Source organism: Artemia sp. Qi Xiang Cuo, chromosome 2, assembly GCF_049724085.1.
Source record: "Artemia sp. Qi Xiang Cuo chromosome 2, ASM4972408v1, whole genome shotgun sequence".
Taxonomy (NCBI): Eukaryota; Metazoa; Arthropoda; class Branchiopoda; order Anostraca; family Artemiidae; genus Artemia; species Artemia sp. Qi Xiang Cuo.
This window is the reverse complement of record NC_142795.1, coordinates 22,204,886-22,228,538: the sequence shown is the minus strand read 5'-3', so window position 1 is coordinate 22,228,538 and position 23,653 is coordinate 22,204,886. Positions and strand designations below refer to the sequence as shown.

At 34.9% G+C, this 23,653-nt stretch overlaps 1 protein-coding gene across 3 annotated transcripts in view; it reads left to right on the top strand.

The window, feature by feature from the left end:
* Pdxk (pyridoxal kinase) overlaps window positions 1–23,653 on the top strand; it is a 39,878-nt gene that overhangs the window by 5,642 nt on the left and 10,583 nt on the right. For all 3 annotated transcript variants that reach the window (XM_089099648.1, XM_089099655.1, XM_089099656.1), the window contains exons 2-5: window positions 1,896–2,046; window positions 4,045–4,144; window positions 15,950–16,096; window positions 21,304–21,424. In XM_089099648.1, coding sequence (XP_088955774.1) covers window positions 1,966–2,046; window positions 4,045–4,144; window positions 15,950–16,096; window positions 21,304–21,424 — 449 coding nt within the window. In that variant the 5' untranslated portion in view covers window positions 1,896–1,965. The remainder of the gene's footprint in view (window positions 1–1,895; window positions 2,047–4,044; window positions 4,145–15,949; window positions 16,097–21,303; window positions 21,425–23,653) is intronic.

The following is a 23,653-nucleotide window of genomic DNA, read 5'->3' as shown; positions in this document are numbered from 1 at the left end:
TCCACAATTGTAGTGACATAAGATGGTAGGATAATAAAGGCTAGATAGTATCTCAGACACAAGTTAATTTCATCTGCAAATATTATTAATTCATGATTGACTGGCTCAATAATAACAACAGATTGTGCATTCTTCAGTATTCTATGTCTTGTTGGTTGTTTTACACTCAATGAAAATAGGAAGATTTATCCTTTTGTTGCCAGGGAAAATCTATTTCCTAAAAATTTGATTGGAACTTTTTTTTTTAATTTGTTATGCTAAGGGCCAAGATGTGCCACCAAGTGGCACCATGCAATTAGGAAATGATTTGTTTTGTGTCCGACATTTAACTATCTTATATGTACTTGACCATCCCAATTGACCTTTTGGTGACATTTTGGTGTTATGTGAGCAAACATTCTTATTCTGGAAACAAAATGGTAAAAAAAAGCTGATCAAAGGGACTTTTTTCCACTCAAGAAGGACACTAGAGTCCCAAATTTTTTGTCTGAGCAAGTCAAAAGAAACAGTATTACCTGGAATATTAAACACTGGATAGTCCTTTTATATTTTACCTGCTTTAGTGAGCTTTTTGAACTGATATATCTAATCTGTGTCTGCCATTATTGTTTGGAGAGTCTTGAAGAGTCTTGTGTGTTTACCCTAGTTTGTAAAAATGCTTTGTATTGATTGGGACCAACATTTTAATGTGGAATTTCTCATTAAATTCAGCAAATTCACCTCAGAAATAATAGATTTGTTGTAAAAAGTGTATGGTTGCAAGTTTGTCATAAACTTAAATTTTGGGTGGATAAGATTTAAAGAGGGGAGAGAGGATGTTACAATTTATCCATGCGTTGCTTGACTACATAGAGATAGTATTGTCAAAAACATTGAAGTAGGTTGTCTATTTTATTCAAGAAAATTGTTTTTTGAGTATAAAAGCAGATGCTGGGAATATTGGCAAAGAAACTGCTGAGGAAATTTTACCTGATAATTGTAACACAAGCAAAGCGTTTTTGTATTTGGTTGTGAAAAACCTCATTGATGATTCAAAGGATAATTGGATGACCAATTGTGCTGAAATTTTAGGTAACATCCAAAAGGACCCTGCCCTTTTAGAGAATGTAATAACTTTTGATGAATCATGGTTTTCATGTACCACCCTGAAATCAAACATCAATCCATTTTATCTCATTAGGTGAAAAAATAATATTATTGAGCAAATCAAAATTCAATGCCATGATGATTGCATTTTTCAACGTCAAAAGGATTGTACATTGAATGGGATTCTGAAGGTCAAAGAATTTACTGCAAAGAGGTTTTGGATCACTGTTCAACCTGAAAAGGTTTTGACAATTCTTAAGAACACATTTTCAAAGAAAACTTAAATGAAACTTTGTGGTCACTGTCAATCAACGGGTTTTTTGGCAAAATAGAGAAATCCTGTGTTGGAGTATTCACCCTACTTGCCTGACCTTTCTCTATATGCATTACTTTTGGTTTCATAGGTCAATGGAACATTGAAAGGAGCGCTTTTTGAGTCTGTAGACGTTGTAAAGGAAATAGTAATGGAAATTATTAGGACCACATCTGGAGACAAAATGCAGCGTTTCTTCCAACTTTGGAATATTTGTATGGAGCAGTCTAGGGATTGAGGAGGGGTTTATTTTGAAGGTATAAAGGTTTCTAATATGTAGGAAGTTCATGGAAGTAGAGTAAATCTACGAAAAGTGTTCAAAATTCAGTCTGGTTATTTTCTAATCACATTACTGTACATATGTAGTGGAGACTCTTCCCTGAGATTGGTCTAAATGCCCCTCCTCTTGCCCTCTGCTTGAATATGTTTAGTCTTCTGAAAGATATAGACTATCCAACCTTGTATGTATATAATTATCTATTTATTTGTTTTCCAGGCATTCTTTTTGGCACATAGTTTTTTACCAGAAACTACACCTTTATTCTAATTTCAAGCTCTAAATTAGAATGAGTGGACGTATTCTTTCCATCCAAAGTCATGTTGTTCAAGGTTATGTTGGAAACAAGAGTGCTACATTTCCTTTGCAGGTATTTTGGTTGACAGTTTGTATTTTTTTTTAATGAAGGTTTGGTGTTTCAAGGATAGTTCAATGGCATTGTGTCATTAGATTACTCCTGGATTTGTTTGTATCAAAAGTTTAACTGCAAAAAGCGCTACTTTTTTTCCGTCATGGAAAAATGCTATTGTTTTTTTTTTAATATAGCCTACCCTTGTTGTTATTTCTTGCTTTGTTTGTTGAGTATAAATTTGTCCTCAACATAAGTCAAGTTTTGTTCCCTGTCAAGCAAGGAAGATGTTGTTTCTTCATAAATTATTCTAACTGGAGGAAAGTTTTAATTGGTCCAGAAAATTCACACCCATGAAATTAAAACTATAGAAAGTTTCAGCCATAGAAGGTTAGATTAAAATCATGGAAAATTGTATAGACAGAACGTTGCACTTACGGTACTGCTCCACATAAACAGATAGAAAAAGAACTTGAGCAAAGGAGAGGGTGCATCTTTTCTCTTTGTAAAATTCTATTTCCAAAGTTTTAGTTTACCCTGTTTTTCTCTCATGACTGGGGTTGGTGCTGAGTCTATGAGGGACAGTTTGTTGTGGAGAGGGGAGAACGTCCCTATGAAAATTCCTATAAGATGTCTCTCAGAGGGACATTTTGTCCCTTCAAATTATTTGGATGGGACAAAACAATTTTTCTCCAATTCTGACAAAGGAGTAAATGTTTTTTATTCACTTCTAATGCCTATTATTAAGGGCTTTGGTGCTAGCTATATAAAAATGATAATATTTTTGAAATGGAACATTGTCCTGTGGCCGACAATATCTTTTAAAGTGGCAAACAAACAATAACACTGTTTGATGATAGGATATAAATTACAGTGCTTTTATAATGATATATAAAAATAATGAGACCTGACTGATATATGGAAATAATGAGACCTGATCAATGACAGAAAGGAAGAGCTATATTTTTGACAATGAGTTTAAGATTTGTAATAAAATATTTTTGCAACAAACAGTTGCTTCAAAGTGCCGTTGTTCTGTTCCTTTGTCAGACTGAACAAAATATATCTTATCGAATCAAGTCAAACCAGTCTTGATTAATGTCAGAATGACTAGAGTTTCAAACAAAAGCGGGGGGGGGGCTTCAACTGTTCCAGTGCCTATGCTTCAAAGCGTCTAAGATTCTGACAATAGACTGCCATTAATAAAGAAAATACTCACAAAGAATGGTTATGTGATTCAGTTGGCTCAGTTTCATTAGGCCTACAGTTTGTTGTTGTCAAGTCAGTCCAGCCTTCCCTCCCCTGGGTCAAGTGCAGTTCTCACATAAATTTATATAAATATGTCAAACAAAAAGCACATTTCTTGTTTATGAGTCTGCTAAGCAAAAAGTAAAAACAATAAAATAACAATAAACAAACAGGTCTTCTCAATTCTAGTTAGCCCCTTTCCCTCCCTATCTGAAAATTTTGGATTGTTAACTCTTTGAGTTTTGCACTTAATATGTAGGCTATAATGCACAGACTTATATGTTGTTTTATACATGGTAGATGATTGATTATAGATTATAATGATGATGATGATATGAAGATATATGATAGATGATGTGATGATAGGTGATAGGATGTTAGATGATAAAATCAAACGTAGGATAGATGATTCACCTGTAATTAATTTCAAAATGTTTTTGTTGTTAAAATTCTGTTGTAAATGAACAGTTTATAGTGTACCTACCTTTGTTCTCTTCACTTTCATAAAATAGGCCTACAATGACGTCAAGCACAGTGCTTGTTGTTTTTTGTGAGATATCAACTCGGGTCTTATTCATGTTTGCACAGAGAAGGATTGAGGAGAATATCTCCACCAAAGATTGGTTGAAGCCTCCTCCTCATTCCACGTCATTTTGAGGAAGTCTAAACGAATACGTATGTAGGGTTTCAGCTAAGCTCCTCCCCAATTGGTAAATCCTTTGACATCCCATCAAATTTGACTTGAAAAAATATTAATGAAATTATTTTTAGGTTCTAGGTTTTGAAGTTGACGCAATAAACTCTGTGCAATTTTCAAACCATACTGGTTATGGCAGCTGGAAAGGAACAATAATGAATTCGACCGAACTTGGTAAGGTTAAGTTTTAGAAGTTATTTTTTGGTCGTAGGCCTATAGATAACATATCTGTCAACCCTTTTTTCATCATAATCACTTTTTCTGGAGAACCTTCCCATAGAAGAATAGAAACTTCTGGCGAAAAAATATGATGCTTATAATAAAGACAAAACAAATATTGGCCCAAAAACGTTTTGCAATTGAAATGCCAACCTCACCAATGACACGCGGGTTTTCTAGCTGGTGCTCTAGTGTGTTTTGAAATACGTAAAGCCATTCAGTTTCAATTTAAGATAAATTGAACTTTGAACTTTGTACCTCAAATATTATAATTTTGCCATTAAAATAGTCCCTGCTTTGCGATGCAAGTTGGTGTTGTGGAGGACAGTTCATCGTTTTGTTATCGCCAAAAACGGTAAATAAGAGCGGATCAACATAAAAGATATGAGGCGTGAGATTTTAGCTTGAACTCTTAAGTGACCCTGCAGTATCAAAACTGAAGAACAAAAAAGGTTGAAGACTATTTATTGGTCAGTGTGATTGGTCATTTAATAATAGGGGGAAAGTACTTGAAATGCAAAGGAGCTATCAATCTGGATCTGTTGCATGTAGAGCCACCATAGCCGAGTGGGTTGCACGGCGGACTTCCAATCCTATGCCTTTTGGGACGTAGGTCTGAATTCTGATGTCGCCAATCTTTTGGTTAGGGATGGGGGTCAGTTATGTGATTTTGCAAGCCTAGCTGCCGTTAGTCTGGGGAGCTTACGGTTAAATAAATTCCCACTAAAAATCTAATTGTCTGATGCCACGTGAAGCGGGAAACCCTGATGCAATTACAAGTCTGTAAAGTACCTTTTGATTGCGTAAAGCTAATAATACTTCTCTCTGATTGAGCTGGTATAGACCCTTTAAATAAAATTCTTAATATCAACCCTTTGCTTAATCTAAGTGAAACCCCTTTAAATAGTGCTCTGAAAATATGTGGCAACCATTCTGGTAGAGTTGAATTTCCTCTTAAATGCAGAGGAAATCCGAATGTAAGGTTTTCCAAAAACAAAGCAGCTATAGATTTAAGTATCGCTTCCTTAGAAGACATACTTAAAAGCTGTCGAAAACTTGTCACTTAAGGTGTAGGAAAGGAAGCTTTAAGCTCTCCTTGATTATCTTTGATATAAGTGGATTAATATGTGGATATTTTCTATAAGTGGAGAACAACGCTATTTAACACTTTCCTGTATAACACTATAAAACTCTATAAGTCTCTATAGCATCATCAACTGATTTGTAAAACAAAAGCCGAGCTGAATATGATAGAAACAATCAAAAGTGAATATCAATATTTATTACACTAGTGCGTAATAAATGGTAATGATGAACGGGCAGAACTTTTAACCACCTGTAATGTGATATATAAAAGAAGCGTTGTTAAGCCAATTACTTACACTTGAATAATTTTATTGACATACAGTAACTAAAAGTTAAGGAAAAGGAATATCCTATCATTAAATCATAGGCAGCGCAATCGCGCTACCTAAGTAAAGAACGATGTTGACACAATGTATTATTTATTTTTCGGTTTTTCCATACCAGGGCACTTCGTATCGAAGGAGTTGTCGTAGAAACTTCGAAAAGGGCTCATTAGATTGGAAATTGGAGTGGCTCGTGCCCTTTTTAATAGTCGAAAGTGATTGGAGGGCAACTAGCCCCCTCCCCACGCCCACCATTCCCCCAAACACATCCCATCAAAATTTTGAGATAGCTATTTTGTTAAGCGTATATGATTTCCCGATAGAAAATATCTTTTTTAGGAGGACACTCCCCCACAACCCTCAGGGCAAAGTTTTTAATTTATGCCCCGGGGGCATATAATAGCTATTTTGGAACTATTTATTATTTATTATTTTTTTTTACTTGAGACTAGGGCCCCTTCTATCAAAGAGTCTGCTATCGTAACGTTAAATAGGGCTGTATCATTTGAAATCCGGAGAGACTTGTAGGGTTTTCAACGGTCGAATTTAATTGGAAAGTAGCTAATACCCCTTCCACGTCACCTAGTTCCCGAAACACATTCAATCAAAACTTGGAGTTAGCGATTTTGTTTAGAGTAGTTTATCCCCAGACAGAAATTATGTTTTTAGGAGGACACTCCCCCACAGCCCTCAGGGCAAGCGTTGTAAGTTATGGCCTGGGGGTATATAAGGTTTTTATAGAAGGCCTTGTCGTAGAAACTTCAAAAAAGGCTCATTCGAGGGGAAATCAAAGAGCTAGTGTCCTTTTTAATAGTTGAAAGTGATTGGAGGGCAGTTAACCCCCCTCTCGCGCCCGGCTTTTCCCCACATACTTCCAATAAAAATTTTTAGCTAGATATTTTAATCAACGTAGTGTTAAGTTCTGGACATTTTTTCTTTCAGTTTGACACCCCCCCCCCCCGCCCCAGGCCAAAGAGCCAGGGGTGCAAGTTATGCCCTGGGGTCATATAAGGTTTTTATAGAACGCGTTGTCGTAGAAACTTCAAAAAGGGCTCATTCAATTTGAAATTGAAATTGCTAGTACCCTTTTAAATAGTCGAAAGTGATCGGGAGGCAACTAACACCCCTTCCACGCCCAACATTTCCCCAAACACATCCAATAAAAATTTTGAGATAGTCAATTTATCCCACGATGTTCAAAGTTCAGGAAATTATACCTTTGAGCAGGACACTCCCCCCACAGTCTTCAGGTCAAGGGTTGTAAGTTACGCCTTTGGGGTATATAAGGTTTTTATTGAAATCTTTGTCGTAGAAACTTGAAAAAGGGGTCATTTAAATTGAAATTCAAAGTTCTACTGCCCTTTTTAATAGTCGAAAGTGATTTGAGGGCAACTAATCCCCCTCTCACGCCCGCCTTTTCCCCAAACACATCTAATCAAAATTTTTTAGATAGCTATTTTATTCAACGTAGTTGAAAGTTTTGGAAATTAGGTATTTAAGGATGATAGCCCCTCCCCCCACAGCCCTCAGCGCAATGGATGTAAATTATGCCATGGGGGTATATAAAGTTTTTAATGAAATTGTTGTCGTAGAAACTTCAAAAGAGCTCATGCAATTGGAAACTGAAATGGCTAGTGCCTTTTTTAATAGTTGAAAGGGATTGTAGAGCGACTAACGCCCCTCTCACGCCCACCATTTTCCCAAAAAAAATCCAATGAAAATTTTGAGATATCCATTTGGTTCAACGTAGTTGAAAGTTCTGGAAACTATGTCTTTTAGAATGATAACCCCCTCGGAGCCCTCAGTGCAAGGGTTTTAAGTTATGCCCTGGGGGCATATAAGGTTTATATAGGAAGTTGTTGTAAAAATTTCAAAAAGGGCTCATTTGATTGGAAATTGAAATTGCCCTTTTTAATAGTCGAATATAAACCTTATAAACCTTATAATCCTTTATAAACCTTATATGCCCTGGGGGAATATAAGGTTTATATAGGAAGTTGTAAAAATTTCAAAAAGGGCTCATTTGATTGGAAATTGAAATTGCCCTTTTTAATAGTCGAATATATACCTTATAAACCTTTATAAACCTTATATGCCCTGGAGGCATATAAGGTTTATATATGAAGTTGTTGTAAAAATTTCAAAAAGGGCTCATTTGATTGGAAATTGAAATTGCCTTTTTTCATAGGCAGCGTAATCGCGGTGCCTAAGTAAAGAACGATGTTGTCACAATGTTTTTTTTTTTCATACCACTGCACTTCGTATCGAAGGAGTTGTCGTAGAAACTTCGAAAAGGGCTCATTCGATTGGAAATTGGAATGGCTAGTTCCCTTTTTAATAGTCGAAAGTGATTGGAAGGCAGCTAACACCCCTTCCACGCCCACCATGTATCCAAACAGATCCAATCAAAATTTTGAGATAGCCATTGTGTTCAGCTTAGTTGATTTCCGGATAGAGATTGTGTTTTTGAGGAGGACACTCCCCCACAGCCCTCAGGGCAAGGGTTGTAAGTTATGCCTTGGGGTCATATAAGGTTTTCATAGAAAATGTTGTCGCAGAAACTTCAAAAAAGGCTCGTTCGATTGGAAAAAAGGGTTAGTGCCCTTTTTAATAGTCGAAAGTGATTGGAGGGCAACTAATCTTCCTCTCACGCCACCTTTTCCCCAAACACATCAAATAAAAATTTTGAGATAGCCATTTGGTTCAACGTAGTTGAAAGTTCTGGAAACTAGGTCTTTGAGGATGACAACCCCCCAACAGCCCTCAGGGCAAGGGTTATAAGTTATGCCCTGGGGGCAAATAAGGTTTTCAAAGAAAGCGTTGTCGTAGAAACTTCAAAAAGGGCTCATCTGATTGGAAATTGAAATGGCTAATGCCCTTTTTAATAGTCGAAAAATGATTGTACATACTTTCTAAGACCACACTGGCTAAACATGACGTATGAAGCTAAGTGAGGAAAGGAAATAATAAATGGTAAATAAAACCAAAAAAGGGTTGAGAAAATGAGGATTCTGTCATCCATGGGTAAAATTTGAAGGCGAAAACAAGAGAATATTTCGACAAGAACTTATACCAAGTTGTCCTCAGTGCTGAAAAAGAAAAAAAAAAAAAAAAAAAAAAAAAAAAAAAAAAAAAAAAAGAATGTAACCTCTTAGAGTTCACTAGAAAAGATCCGAACAAACACTGAATGAAAGACCAAAGCCGAAACCAATGAAAAAAAGGATTTTACCTAAGAGATTGTGCAAGAATCTTTTGCCTAGCAATACTTATTGCTCTTCTGCCATTTCGGTTTTCATTAGATATGTTAATAGGTTCTCTTAAATTTGATTTTGTGCAAATATCAAAAGACTCTTTTAGTATTAAATTGTTATAAATTGGGCTTAATGAAATGTCTCCGGTGTCCCTATTTATAGCCAAATTCCTGTTTATATATTTTTTTTTTATCTCTATTACCCCTGAAAGATTTCGGTAGGCCATTTACAGTAGATATTAAAGTTGCCTCCTCAAAAATAACAAGATGTGTAGGATTTTCGAAAATATGCTTGGCCAATGCGGAATCAAAGTTGTCATTTTTATTTTTCTATCTCAGGGTCTTATCTATTGAAGTTTTGTGTTCATGCAAACGTTCACCAAATTGTTGATGGGTCCTACGAATGTAAAATTTTCCACATGAACACGGGACTCTGTAGACACCACTACCCAGTACATGGTCAGTTTTATCTTTTCCTGAGTTGAAAAAATGTTCAACTTTTTGTTCACTTTTGAAAGAAACAGAGAGATTGTGTTTATTTAAAAAAAATTCCAAGTTTATCACTAAGTTTTGAAATGTATGGTAGAGTGGTGAAAGCTTTTTTCTCAATTACTAGAATAATTGAGTGAAGGAGGACAGGTTTCCTGTTTTCTTGTTTTATCTTTTTTAATTGTCAATCTATGATATTTTCATTAAGGTTTATTCGGTAGCAATTGCAGAATAAATTATCTTTGGCAAAGTTTTATTCACAATTGAGGTAATTATGTGTGCAGATTTTTAGAACTCCGTCAACTAAAGAGATTATGACCCTTCTTTTAACAGAAGGAGGGTGATTTGAAGAGAAGTGTAGATAACGATCATTGTGGGTTGGCTTTCTGTACATAAAAAACTCAAGGCTTAGAGTATTTTTTATAATCAAAGCATCCAAGCAAGTCAGCTTTCCTAAATCTTCTAGTTCCATTGTGAATTTGAGGCTTAAATCAAAAGAAATCAAATGTACCAAAAAAACTTGAAAAAGGGCTCATTCGATTGGAAGTTCCAAGGGCTACTGCCCTTTTTAATAGTCGAAAGGGATTGGAGGGCAATTAACCCCCCTCTCACGCCCACCATTTCCCCAAACACATCCAATCAAAATTTTGAGATAGCCATTTTGTTTCACGTAGTTGAAAGTTCTGGAAATTAGGTCTTAGAGGATGACAACCACCCTAACAGCCTTTAGAGTAAGGGTTGTAATTTGTGCCCTGGGGCATTTAAGGTGTTTATAGAAAGTGTTGTCGTTTCAAAAAGGGCTCATTCGATTGGAAATTGAAATACCTAGTGCCCTTTTTAATAGTCAAAATGATTGGAAGGCTTGACATTTTTATAGTAAAGATCGATGTGGGTGTAATGTATTATTTTTTTGTTGCTGCTGTTTAGACAAGGGCACTTCGTATCGAAGGAGTTGTCGTGGGAACTTTGAAAAGGGCTCATTTGAATGAAAATAAAAAGGGCTAATGCCCTTTTTAATAGTCGAAAGTGATTGGAGGGCAACTTATCCCCCTCCCCCGCCCTCCCCCCTATTTGCCAATTATGTTTATAAACTAAATGTTGCCTTGAGATTAAATCAAAATGCACTGGGTTAATGATAATTCCCCATAAGGCATCTCAGCAGTATGACAAGAACGGTATTATGTTCAAACTTTCGGGGCTACTCCTGCTCTTAAAATTTAACCAAATCAAAATAGCGTAAGTGTATCCAAGCTATCAGAGAAAGTAAACAGATTTTTTTGCGAATGGTATCAAGTTTTCCATTTCATGGCAACTAGAGAAGGTATGAAAATAAATTAAACCCAACTATTTGTGTCCGGATTTTTAAAAAGGTGTACTTTGTTAAATATTGCTGAAAATTTTTATCAAGCATACAAATAGCAGGCCAGACTATAAATTTTTAAAAAAACGAAAAAATTTGAAGTATTATTTTCTTTTTCTCTCAAAAGACTATGCCAATATAAAACGAACAGAAATTAATTATAAAAAAATTTTTCACAAAATAAGTTTTTCAAAGAAAAGTAAAGAACTGCATTAAACAAAAAATGAGCAAAAATTAAATCAAATAATCTACCAAGCGTGAAACTACCACAAATCAGCATCGATAAATAAATGAAACCCAAACGAACAGAAATTACAATAAATAACCGAGTCAAGCTCAAAACGAGCAAAAATTAACATAAGTTGGGCTCAAAACCCCTATGTCTTCCCAAGGCCAGAACAAAATTTGCACTGCACTGAAAAAAATACAAATGAATGTGCATTGTCAGTTTAATATGCATATATTGATATTTAGTAATCAAAATGTTAATATTATTTTTATTTATTAAAGTTATAAAAGTAAAAATATTTAATTTGTTTAGTAAAGTTCAAATTTTGTTCTGGCCTTGGGAAGACATAGGTGTTTTGAGCCCAACTCATGTTAATTTCTGCTCGTTTTGAGCTTGACTCGGTTATTTATTGTAATTTCTGTTCGTTGTGGGTTTCATTTATTTATCGATGCAGATTGTGGTAGTTTCACGCTTGGTAGATTATTTGATTTTATTTTTGCTCGTTTTTTCTTTAATGGAGCTCTTTACTTTTCTTTGAAAAACTTATTTTGTGGAAAAAGTTTTTTTTAATTAATATCTATAAAAACACAGTCAACACTAAATGCAGAGGTTGAGAAAATCGAAGACGATTACTATCAACTAACTTCGAATGTTATAAGAAATAGTGACAATGAAATCATAACGTTTTTAATCAAAAGTAATATTACTTTTACTATGGCTGAATTGCTTATACTTAGAAATTTCTATAGAAATTGGTTCTGCTGAATTGTTTCTTGTTCTCTTTACTGATACTTGGATTTACAATGAAATCTAACTATGGCGTATTTATATTGAATAATTATAAGATACTATATAACTCTTCTCTGTCTGTGGTAAAAAGCTAATCCGATTGTTTTTCTTTAAATACTTCAAATAATTTCTCAGCTTTCCTTTTTTAATCGTAATAGCTATATTTCTTGATAGGATAGTGGTTTTGAGACTGTCAAATCAGATAGTATTTCTAACAAGCTGAATGAATGCTTAAAAGTCTAAATTGTTTATAATTGTACAAAATTCCCGTCAATGTCTTACTTATTATTATTTTTTTTACTTGTTTTTTTTTTCTCATAATCTGTCTTTGGTGTTTTTTTTTATGTACAGAGAGTAGCCCAACAATAAGTTATTATTATACTAGGAGCCCGGAGTGTCTGGAATACCTTATATGCTATTAATAAAAAAAAAACTGATGAAATTAAAGAGCAATTAAAACAGACAAGAATTACTGCTTTCCGATTTATGCAATATATTTTTGAAAAACTCTTTCAAACGATATTGCTCGTGATATTTCCCTGTATTAAAAGATTTCCCACATATTTTCCAAAAATGTTCACTTGTTCCGTCGTCTTTTAGAATTTGGCCATCTTGGAATGCTGTTCCGATCCAAAACAAATTTCCTCGTTTACCTGCATTAGGTTATTAATATTGGTTCATAAAAAAGTTTCTCTGATGAAAGTAAAGATCAAAGTTGAACCTTAAAACCAACAAAATTACTGCTTCCCGGTTTATGCAATGGGTTTTTGGAAAACTGTTTTAAACAAACTCGCTCTTGACATTTTCCTATATTTGTAGAATCATAAAAAAAACTGTCGCTTTACTGAAGATTAAGCTTTCTTGAGTTTTTTGCAGAGTTACAATCATGTTGTAAAAGTTACTGGTTTCATGATCGGTATAAAAACTATTAGGAGCTTTATGACTTAGGCCTATTCTTTTATTTTCTGTGAAGTCCTTCTAATCATTTCTTGGCGGGAGAGGTGGATTGACGTATTAGTAGAACCTTAAAGTTTTTTAGAAACTTGTTGAGGAACTATTGTCTGAATGTAGGATAGCCAACCACAGCCCCTCAAATGCTTAGATACTTTATAAGCTTCTTCTGTGAAATGCGAATCGATGGGCCTAGTCTTCTTTAATTGTTTTTTTAACGGTTCCCGATATAAGATATTTTACTCGATATGTGACATGAATCTTCTCCTGAAAAGTAGATTACCTTCTTTTGGGATTGACTGATAAAGAGCAAAAATTGAATAAACCTTTATATAAAAGGTGCAATATCCTGCTTTTTTTTTCTCTTTCCCTTTCAGTAGTTTCTATCATTTTACGATCAATTTTTTAATATTAGGTGAGCTAATTTTTTCCAGTTACGAGTAAAGATTTTTCTTTTATTTAGCCGTTTACATTCAATAAGTAACAAGGCAAATCGCTGTAGCTCAGAAACGATTTATTTAATCAATTCAGAACTTTGGCTACTTTTCAACGCAGCGACATTTAAGCAACCATCTCATCGTTGTTTGAAGTTATGTATGTCTATGGCATAAAACTTTTTAGATTGATATCGAAGCCACCTTTGAACCAGATTTTCAACTTCTTCATTGGTTTGAAAATGTTTTCTGTGTAGAGCCTCTTTAAGGGAAATAAACAAATGATAGTCTGAAAGGCAAAATTAGGGTAGTATGGGTATTTGGAGGGATCTCCCACCCCAGTTTGTAGACGAGCATGGTCATGAAGATAAATCCCACCTTAAGTCATGCTTACAGTATTCTGAAATTCACAGAAGCCTGCCTATTGGGACGGTCATGATGATCAACGAGTCAGTAGTGTTGGGCGATATTTTGATTAATCGATATATCGATATTTTTACTTTCGATATATCGATATCGATATTTCGGATCAGTTGTTTGCTATCTCGTGGATTTGCAGAACTTCAATAACACAAATGGTAAATAAAGGATATTTTGTATAACTTTTTTTTCAAAATTCAAATAATATAAAATCAAACAATAAAAATAAAGTTCGATTACATAAATCAATATAATAAAACCCAGGTTTGAAACTATTCGGGCTCAGGAAAAGAGAAAAATAAACTACTGGCTATTCCAAAACATGAGCATGTCGGTTCCGCCGTTCAGTGATTATCTGACCAGCCTTGGTAGACACTCTTTCAGAAGGGAGATTGATAGCGGGCACAGACACGAATTTCAATGCAACTTCTTACAGGTGTTTTTGGGACCCCATAGCACGAGACTTCCACCACTTGAGTGGACAAGTTTCTCTTGAAACTGTTGGCTCCCTATTGAAAGTTTGCAGACCCATGATCGGCTGTCGAAGCATGTCCTGCATTAATTATAAGAACTTCATTATGTGAGCCCCTTGGATCAGCTTGATTACGATATGGTTGTGTTACCGAGACTACCACCGTTCTGGTATCTTTGGATTGAAATTCAGCAGTAATTAATGCCAAATCTATCCCGTTTGCAATTCTGGCCACGGCTTGCTCAAGATCCTCAGGTGAAATCGCAGGTCAACATGTGTGGCAATTGCGACGGGTGTGACTTGACCAAGGCCTATAAACCTACAATGCATTTTATTCAGAAAAACCTTTCGAAGCTCATCAGCCACATCTTAGAATCCACCGAAATCTACCTGAAGAAGGTGGTGTCTTAGAATCTTAGACAAAGGCAGGACTTTCGAAATTGGGGGTAGTTTTTAGAAGAGAGCTCAATAGTTGCCTCTTCAAAGGGTTTCAGTAATGCAATCACATTTGAAATAACACCCGAGTCACTACAAGTGAGTATGAGGTCCCCTTTACCGAGAAGCGCAAGCGAGCTTGTTACCACCTTTCAAATCTTGGAGACTACGCAACATAGTGAGCACCTTTTTCAACCTTTTTCTTCATCACCCACTCAGCGGCAATTTTTATAAGATGAGCATTAATAGCATCAGCAGTATATATATATATATATATATATATATATATATATATATATATATATATATATATATATATATATATATATATATATATATATATATATATATATATATATATGTTTAGTTACAATTAAGCTAGATTATCTTATCTTAATTTATCTGTGACAGATAGCTCCTTTTCCTTTACAGAATTTTTCAGACTGAGAAAATTCACCCTGTGTGATCGGCTAGTTCAGCTTTGACAACATTCAAAATCCAAACTTTTCATTATAACATCATTTGTTGTGAACTTTTCATTCTCAGTTGGTAATAATTCACACGTATCTGACTCGGGACCCGGATTTGAATTCTTGCGAAAAAGATGCCAGGGTAAGATGTAAGATAAGGATAAATAAAACCATTTTTAGATGAAAGAATTCAAACCTGCAAAGAATCTCGAAGATGTATGCTTAAAATTTGCAGATTTTCATGTGGTGGATTTTCCGCAGGGAATGCAGGGGGTTAGAGACCCCTAAAAAATATCGGTTTCGATAATGCGTTTCGATATTCGGTATCGATATTTGGTCCGATACATTGATGTATCACAAGTATCGCCCAACACTACGAGCCAGTAACAACCTAATGAGCATATGTAACGATCACATCATTACAATGATATGATAACAAAGAGTAAGCATAGCCATTCGAACGAAACGTCGTGGACTCTTGACGAAGGTGTGATTTTTTCCTACGAAAACATGCACCCATAAGGATCTCTGCTAAATCTAGAAACTGTTCTAAACTGGGTTGGGAGACCCTTCCAAGTCACCACTACTTCCCTGACCTCGTCCATCAGATTTACATTTGGCCGTACCCCTTAAAGTGGTTACTACGTGGAAAACCTTTTCGATCAAATGATGAAGTTGAAAATTATGTGCGGAAGTGGCTTCGAGATCAATCTAAAGAATTCAATGCCAGAGGCATACACAAATTAGAACTCTGACGGGAGAAGTTTATAAATATTGCTCATGACTGTTGATTTTTATTTTTGTTTACAAATTTTATTTATTTATTTATTATTATTTTTTGTTATCTTTATTTACGTAGTGACAGTTCCAGTTTGGTTTTGTAATTTAACTAAAAGCTAATAATTTATATCAAAGAAATTATAGATTTATTTGGCAGATTTTACATTGTTATCTAATTAGCATGATCATTCGATGTAATTTTGCCAAATAGGATTGTGATTCTTCTTAGGATTATGAGTATAAGTTTCTTTAATGCAATCTTATACTTTCAGATGATCAAATTAAGGGTCTCCGAGACAATGATCTCCTAAAACAGTATTCTCATCTTCTGACTGGATATATTGCCAACGAATCATTCCTTCGTCAAATTTTGGAAGTCGTGAAGGAGCTTAAGTCAGTAAATCCTAATCTAGTCTATGGTAACTAAGAGTTTTTTTTTAGCTATACGTGTTGTAGTTACGTTTATAATTTTAGACATCAGGCCCTGGCACTTGGCACGCGGCAGGCTTCAATATATGGATTCTCACTGTCGCTTGTCTTCTAACTTTTATTTGTTATCAAACAAGCTGATAAAAGGGAGAATAGGGCTCTAGGTAAAAGATTTCGAGAATATGCTAAGGAAGGAGACTCAATATCTTCTCTAAGAAAAAGATCAACACTATTTAACGTTATCTAGAAAAACCATGTTAATTATAAATGACATAAATGAAAATCTTATCCAATTTTTCTTGTTTTTTTTTTTTTTTTTAGCTCGGGTGTCAAATGAAAGATCAGCTTCTACCAAAAAAATATTAAAGGCGTACTTGTGCATGTTCTTAAAATTTTTCGGTATTTAACATTCTAAACTCGCTGTAAAAAATGTGCAATTAATAAAAAAAAGTTTACAAGTAAAAGAACATTTCTGCTTTCATGAAATTCTATGTTGAATACAAATAAGTTTAGGCTATATGCCATTGGTGCTGGACTGTCAGTGGTGCTAGTTTTTTTTAATACTTATAACACCCATGTGAACGTGTTAAAGCTTCGAAACCCATGTGAACATGTCAAAGCCTCCTCTTTGATGACCATGCGAAAGTGCCCAAGTTTTCAGTGACGCCTATGTGAATTTGTCAAAGCTTAGACACTCTTATGAATCTGTCAAGGCTTCCTCTTTGACAATAGTGTGAACGTTTCATAGATTCCTCTTTGACACCCATGTGGACATGTCACAGCTTCCTTTTTGACACCCATGTGAACCTATCAAAGCTTCTTCTTTAACCCCCATGTGAGTGTGTCAAAAGCTCCTCTTTGACGCCCAGTTGAATGCGTCAAAGCTTTGACACCCATGAAATGTTTCAAAGCTTCCTCTTTGACACCCACGTGTACGTCGCAAAGTTTCCTCTGTTACACCCATGTGAATTTCTCAAAGATGCGACACCCATGTGAACGTGTTAAAGTTTTGACCCCCTTTTGGTCGTGCCAAAGCCCCTCTTTGACGACCTTGCGAAAGTGTCCAAACATCTTGTTATGCCATTTTGAATTTGTCAAAGGTGTGATACCCTTGTGAACTCGTCAAAGCTTCCTCTTTAAGACCCCTGTGAACATGTCAAAGCTTCCTCTTTAACGCCCGTGTGAACGTGTCAAAGCTTCTTCTTTGACACCCATGAAAACGTGTCAAAGCTTCCTCTTTGACAACCATGTGAATGTTTCAAAAGTTTCTTTTTACATTAAAGTGAACGCATCAAAGCCTCCTCTTTGATACTCATGTGAATTTGTCAAAGTTTTGACACCCATGAAATGTTTCAAAGCGTCCTCTTTGACACCCGTGTGAACGTGTCAAAGCTCCCTCTTTGACACCCAGGTGAACGTGTCATAAGTTCCCCTTTACACCAATGTGAATGTGTGAAAGCTTTGACACCCGTGAAATATTTCAAAGCTTCCTCTTTGACACCCATGTGAACGTGTTAAAGCTTCCTCTTTGACATTCATGTGAATATGTCAAAGCTTCCTCTTTGACAGCCCTGTGAACATGCCACAGCTTCTTCTTCTGCATCCATGTGAACGTGTCAAAACTTCCTTTTTGACACTAAAGTGAACGCTTCAAAGCATCCTCTTTGATACCCATGTAAATGTGTCAAAGTTTTGACACCCTTGTGAACGTGTCAAAGCTTCCTCTTTGACACCCATGTGAACATGTTAAATTTTCCTCTTCTATCAGTTTCCCATGCTCATTGGGTAAGACTATTTCCAGAGACACACTATAGTTGTTCCTTTTGATATAACAGAATTGCATTCAGCTACTGTGTTAATGATAAAACTCATGCAAAGTTCTAAAGAGCCTTGCAATATTAGACGTTCAGACTATTTTAGGGCTGGTCAATCAGAATTAAGATTGAAGTAGATTTTTTTTTTTTTTATCAAGGGAAGTGGAAGCTTGGAATAAAATTATTTTTATCTCTATGCTAAGCTCTATAAGCGATATAGAAATACGGTATAAACAATATGATGGAGCAAAAACACATACAACAGTATAATACCGTAAAAAACGACTAAAGGTATATTCATGTCAAACCATTTTTTGGCCATTTTAAGTTGTCCGTATCTTTGATGAAAATGAGACTTTAAAGCAATGAAGAACCTGGCCGATTCGTGACCTGGCGTTTATTGTTTTTTAAATTTATCAAGCCTTTGTACTAAAATTAGTTGTAAATGGCGGTATAGACAAGAACGCTAGCACCCGAAGAGAGAGGGAAAGGGAGGGGAATAAAGTTAGAGAAGATTGAGATTGAAAGACCATAGGGACAATAATGGAATTGTGAAACAAGAGGAGACATTTCCAATGCTTGTGGAATTAATTAAAGTAATTTGAAATGTAGGGAAAAAATCATGACAAAAGTCTTAAAAAATTCAAAACTTAAACCAAAAGAAAAATTTTGGATGATACTGGAAGGGATTAAATTCCTAATTTGGAAAGAAGTTAACATGACCGAATTCAGAGCCTTGAAGGAGTACCTCTAGGAACCAAAATGCACAGGAGGAGTTTATAATCTTATAGTTTTAGTAAAAGAAGAAAGAGTAAGATGTAAATATCTGGGGGAAATTTTTCGCTTACATCTGGGTTCTCTATTTGTGTACAGTGTTTTATGTCATTTTATGGCTTTATGTATCATTTTGAAGAGAAATTACTTAAGAAATACGAAGAAGATAAAAACTTGCTGTCATGATTGAATTTTTAATTCGTTGGAAAAGAAGGATAACATGTCCATTACCATTTCCCAGTGAACAAAAACAATTGGAGGGAAAAGGGGCGGCACCATATTATTAGGGGGAAATAAATAATGTAGTATAACAAAATGTGGCTTGGGCATAGATTTTTCTTGATAACCTAAATATATTACAAGATTATATTATAGTAAGTATGCTGAATCTAGAATGAGTGAGGTAATTACGGGCATTCTATAGTCGTAACATCTTTACAAAACATGCTTCTTCTCTCTGTAAAAATCTCACAATGACTACCATACTTGTTTTCTGGACTTCAGTGCAACTGCTTTTAATACAAAAAATTATAATGCTCTTTGGTTGATAGCCTTTTGAGATAACGGTCAAGTGACATTAGGAAAGAGAACCCTAACGTAAGACCGGTTTTTAATCCATGTATATAATGATATATCGATTTACTTATCTCTAATATCTAAAACAACCTAATATAATTTGTTACTTACTTCCTGAAGAACAGGATTTTTATTGAAAGAAAAAATATCATTTCATCGGTTTTTGGGTTATTTTTGTAAAAAATCTGCTGAAAATAAACAAAAGCTCAGTTCTTTCACTCCAAAATTTTTTTAATAAACACTGACAAGACCACGTAAAGAGGTTCGGATAATAGAATCTCTTTTTAAGCCAACTTAACACCGGCTTTCAAGTGATTTATATAATTATATATCGATTTAAAAGAGCAGTTTTGAAAGAACAGAATTTATATTGAAAGAAAAAAATATTGTTTCATCAGTTTTGAAATATTTTCGCAATAAATCTGCTGAAAAATAAATAAAAGCTGACTTTATTTCACTCCAAAAATTTGTTAATAAACACTGACAATGCGATGTAAACAGATTTAGATAAAAGAAGCCTTCAAGAATTTGGCGAGGGACTAAAATATTGACTGAAATACCTCAAGATGGTGATTCACGTTTTAATCTATATGGCAAGTAATTGTTTCAGTTATAGTTTTTATTAACGTCCTCAGAAGATCAAAAGATATTATTCTCAATTCTCTGTGTACCGTATATGTGTTTAATCTAAGCAGCCTCTTTTTGTGTAAACTGTGTAATATTCCTAGGTCTAAACACAAATGGCCTAGTTTATCATCTCCTCCCCCCACCCCCTACACAGAATGTAAGTAGTTTGTGCTTAGGTTCAGTTCTTCCTCTATTCAGTTGCTCCTCAGTAAATTGGGGCGCAATACCATTTGAGCTCAACGATGCTAATGATCCTAATTTGTATTAAGATTTAGCATCAATGTCCAAATTTGAGTCATTAAACAAGTTGAAGAAGATGAGTCGAGGGCAAGTACATAGCGACCTGAGCGTGGTTGTTTATAGGTAAAACTGACATTGGTTAACACCGGATCAAAACTTGTACTAAAGTCCGGATGGCTAAAAATAACGTCTTTTGTCCCTCAAAATTTTGGTAAACTTTTCACCAAGATTGGTCCAACTACAAAAAAACAAAATTGTCTTAACTTTTTTTTTAGTCAGGACATCATGCCATGGTGACATGTCAATTATGACACTTAGCATAGAATCATTACATAATGAAAAATGAAAGAACAAATAACACGGAAATTTAAAAAGTTTTAACCACTTTTGTGAACAAAATCTTTATTTTAAACGTTCTCATTGAGGGCCATTTTGAGAGTATTTATTCTGGTAAAAAAAAAAATAAGTTTAAACTAGAATTCAGTGGATTGTGAAAACACTGTTTTTTTCTAGTCCAGTTCATTTATATCTTGACTCTTGTCCTTCAGAAGCTTTCTAGTGATTGAAATGCATTTCATAGTTGAAACTGGTTAGAATTGCAATTTATATATAATAATCACGTTGAAGAGACATATAACTACGTTGAAGATAACTATCTGTAAAGATTCACTTTAAATTAAAGTGTTTGACGAGAAAACAATCTTTGATGGCAATTGGGTTAATGGAATAATGGACCTCTGACTAAGCAAGTTTTTAACTGAAGACCATGATGGTTTGTGACTTCAGACTCTGGTGGCTTGATTGGTATTTGGATTATTGGACGTCCGACAATGTTAATGTTCTGAATTCTGAATGTTTACTTTTACATTTTTACATTGACAGTTAATTATTAATAACCAATGGTGTCACGGCTCTATACTATTCACGACTTGGCAGCCAAGTTCAATTACCTTGCAGTCACTGAACAAGTTGAAGGGAGGATCTACAATAGATCTAATAATTTTGTTTTGAATTTCATTTATTTCTCGTGTAATTACCCTATTTTTGCTGGTTCGCCGGATTTACCGCGCGGTTCGACCACCAATCCTTGCGTAATCACTTTTAGTCTTCCTTATTGCTGACTTATAGAGTTTATAGAATTTTGTTTATTTAAAAATATTTTACAGTATGTGATCCAGTGTTAGGTGACAACGGAAAAATGTATGTGCCTAAAGAGCTAATTCCAATTTATGCAAAAGAAGTGGTCAAAGTAGCTGACATTCTCACTCCAAATCAGTATGAGGCAGAGTAAGTTCAGGTATATTTTTATTTGCTGTTTTGTTTTTGTTGTTTTTTCTTTTGGTTTTGTCTGGTATATATATATATACATTTTTTATTGATTTGAGTTTGTAATGTAATATAGTGGTGGATTTATGGCACCAAAAGTCACATCATTATCTGAATTCTTAAGGGTACAAATTTGGCATTTCAGGATTTTGTCCAAACTGACTTAGAAAAATAGAGAAATTTGGACTCGAAATATTTTTTCAATAATTTTTTTTTAATTTTGGTATTATATGAAAACACCGAAATTTTTTTACTTTCTTCCTGTAGTTCTTTAGCTCTTATTTATATAAGCTTGCTGATTGTGAATATCTACCTGCTAGTAAACTACTTCTAATTGTTTATTTTATAGGTATTATTGTGTGCCAAGGCCATTTTTTTTATGGAGCTTTTAGCTTCGATCAGATTAAGGAGAAGGGGGAGGGGTGTACAATTTCAAAAAATTTAAATAATAGATGGATGGTGGAAGGGTGCACAATAAATGATGAGAAAACTCAGAAAAATATTGATATTTTGTGGAAAAATTTACATACAGGATAGTTTTGCTGTGACAGCGACACTATGGTTTTACCTTTTTCCCCCTAAGCTGTCGATTCCAGTTTTTGAAAACGCCAAGGATTTTATCAATGTTACCATCCCAAGTTCTGATTTTTTTTTTATACTTTTCGATTTTATTCAAATGTTCTGAAATTTTTGTATACATATTAAGCTCGGTCGCACAAATAGATTTAAACAAACCCAGAAGTGATTTAACACCAAAAGGGAGCGGGTTTTCTGGAATTTTTTCATTTGCATATTTGCCAGAAGGAGGTCTCACATCTCAACCAAACTCAATACGAATTATTTCTTTCGGGTTTTTGGACACAAAACAACCCCTCTGTGGGAGGAGGTCCCTAAGTTATCTTCAGTATTAGCAGCAGGCATTGCTGGATCTTGACCAATCCTCGGCCTATCCTAACTATAACTTTTGCGGACCATTTACCGACCCAAAGTTCTTAGATATTCAAGGAGCGGGGCTGGTCTTCAAATTTTTGTAATCAGGGCAACTGGCAGTAAGGGTTGTTGGATATCAACCAAACTGAATTGAGAGTAAGAATAAGTGTCTTGGCTGTTCTTTTTGGGGACCTTACCTGGGCTTATATCTTTTTTAGGGGATATTATGCGCTAATTGCTTTTACTTCAACTTTTTTCAGACTTTTTTTTTTTCAGGCATAAAATAAGAGCAGTTTTCCTGTATGCCTATAATTTTCTAATCACCGTAAAGAGTTGTTTTGGAGGATAAAAAATGGCCTTTAATTGGGGCAACAATTGGGTAATTCTACACAATTTTTTTTTATATCATAACATATAACAAAAAGAACTAATCAAACTTTGTGGAACGTAAAGAGGAAATTTCGTAGCTTTTGGGTGTTTGAACACAATCCACCCTCTCTGGGGAGAGGAGATAGGGTCAGTAAATTCATGTCATATGAACATCTACCTGAAACAGTGGTCAAATATAAACCAAACTTTGTCGAAAGTGAAGACTCATGCCCTAGTCTAGCTTTTTGGGAATCTGGACTTCGATGCAATCTTTGTGCGGAGGAATAGGGAATATATACCTAAATTCTTCTGATCTAGCAGAAGGCGGTGTCATATCTCAACCAACCTCGATCTGAAGTTGGAGTAACTACTCTGGCGACTATTGAGTGCCATATTTATCATTGTTGGCAATGGGGTGGAGGCAAGGGAATTCGCCCCATTATTTTTTTCCCCTGTCCCTTAGATTTTGAAAAATACCATTTTTGATATTTTCAAACAAAATTGCCTTTTTGGTATTTTCAATGAAAAAATAGTAAAATCGCCCCCTTGTATTTTTGGTAAATATATTCACCCCTCCCACCAATTTTTTTGTGAATTGACGCCACCAACTCTTACATATTTTTCATATTCAAATCCTTGAACAAAACCTGCTCTTGCAAAAAGTTTAAAGCTCTTCGTTCTGTTGTAAAAACATGAATATATGAGCTATTCTTTTCTTTTCTCATTCTCACCCTCACTCTTTTCTCAACCTATTCTTTTAGGCATAATGGTATAAAAAATAATGCTTTGGCAAAATCCTTGTTGTCAACGCTAGGGGGGGAGGAGGAATTTTATAGCTGTGGGATGAGATTTAAGGGATTAAGACTTACGGAAAAGAATGGAAACCCCCTG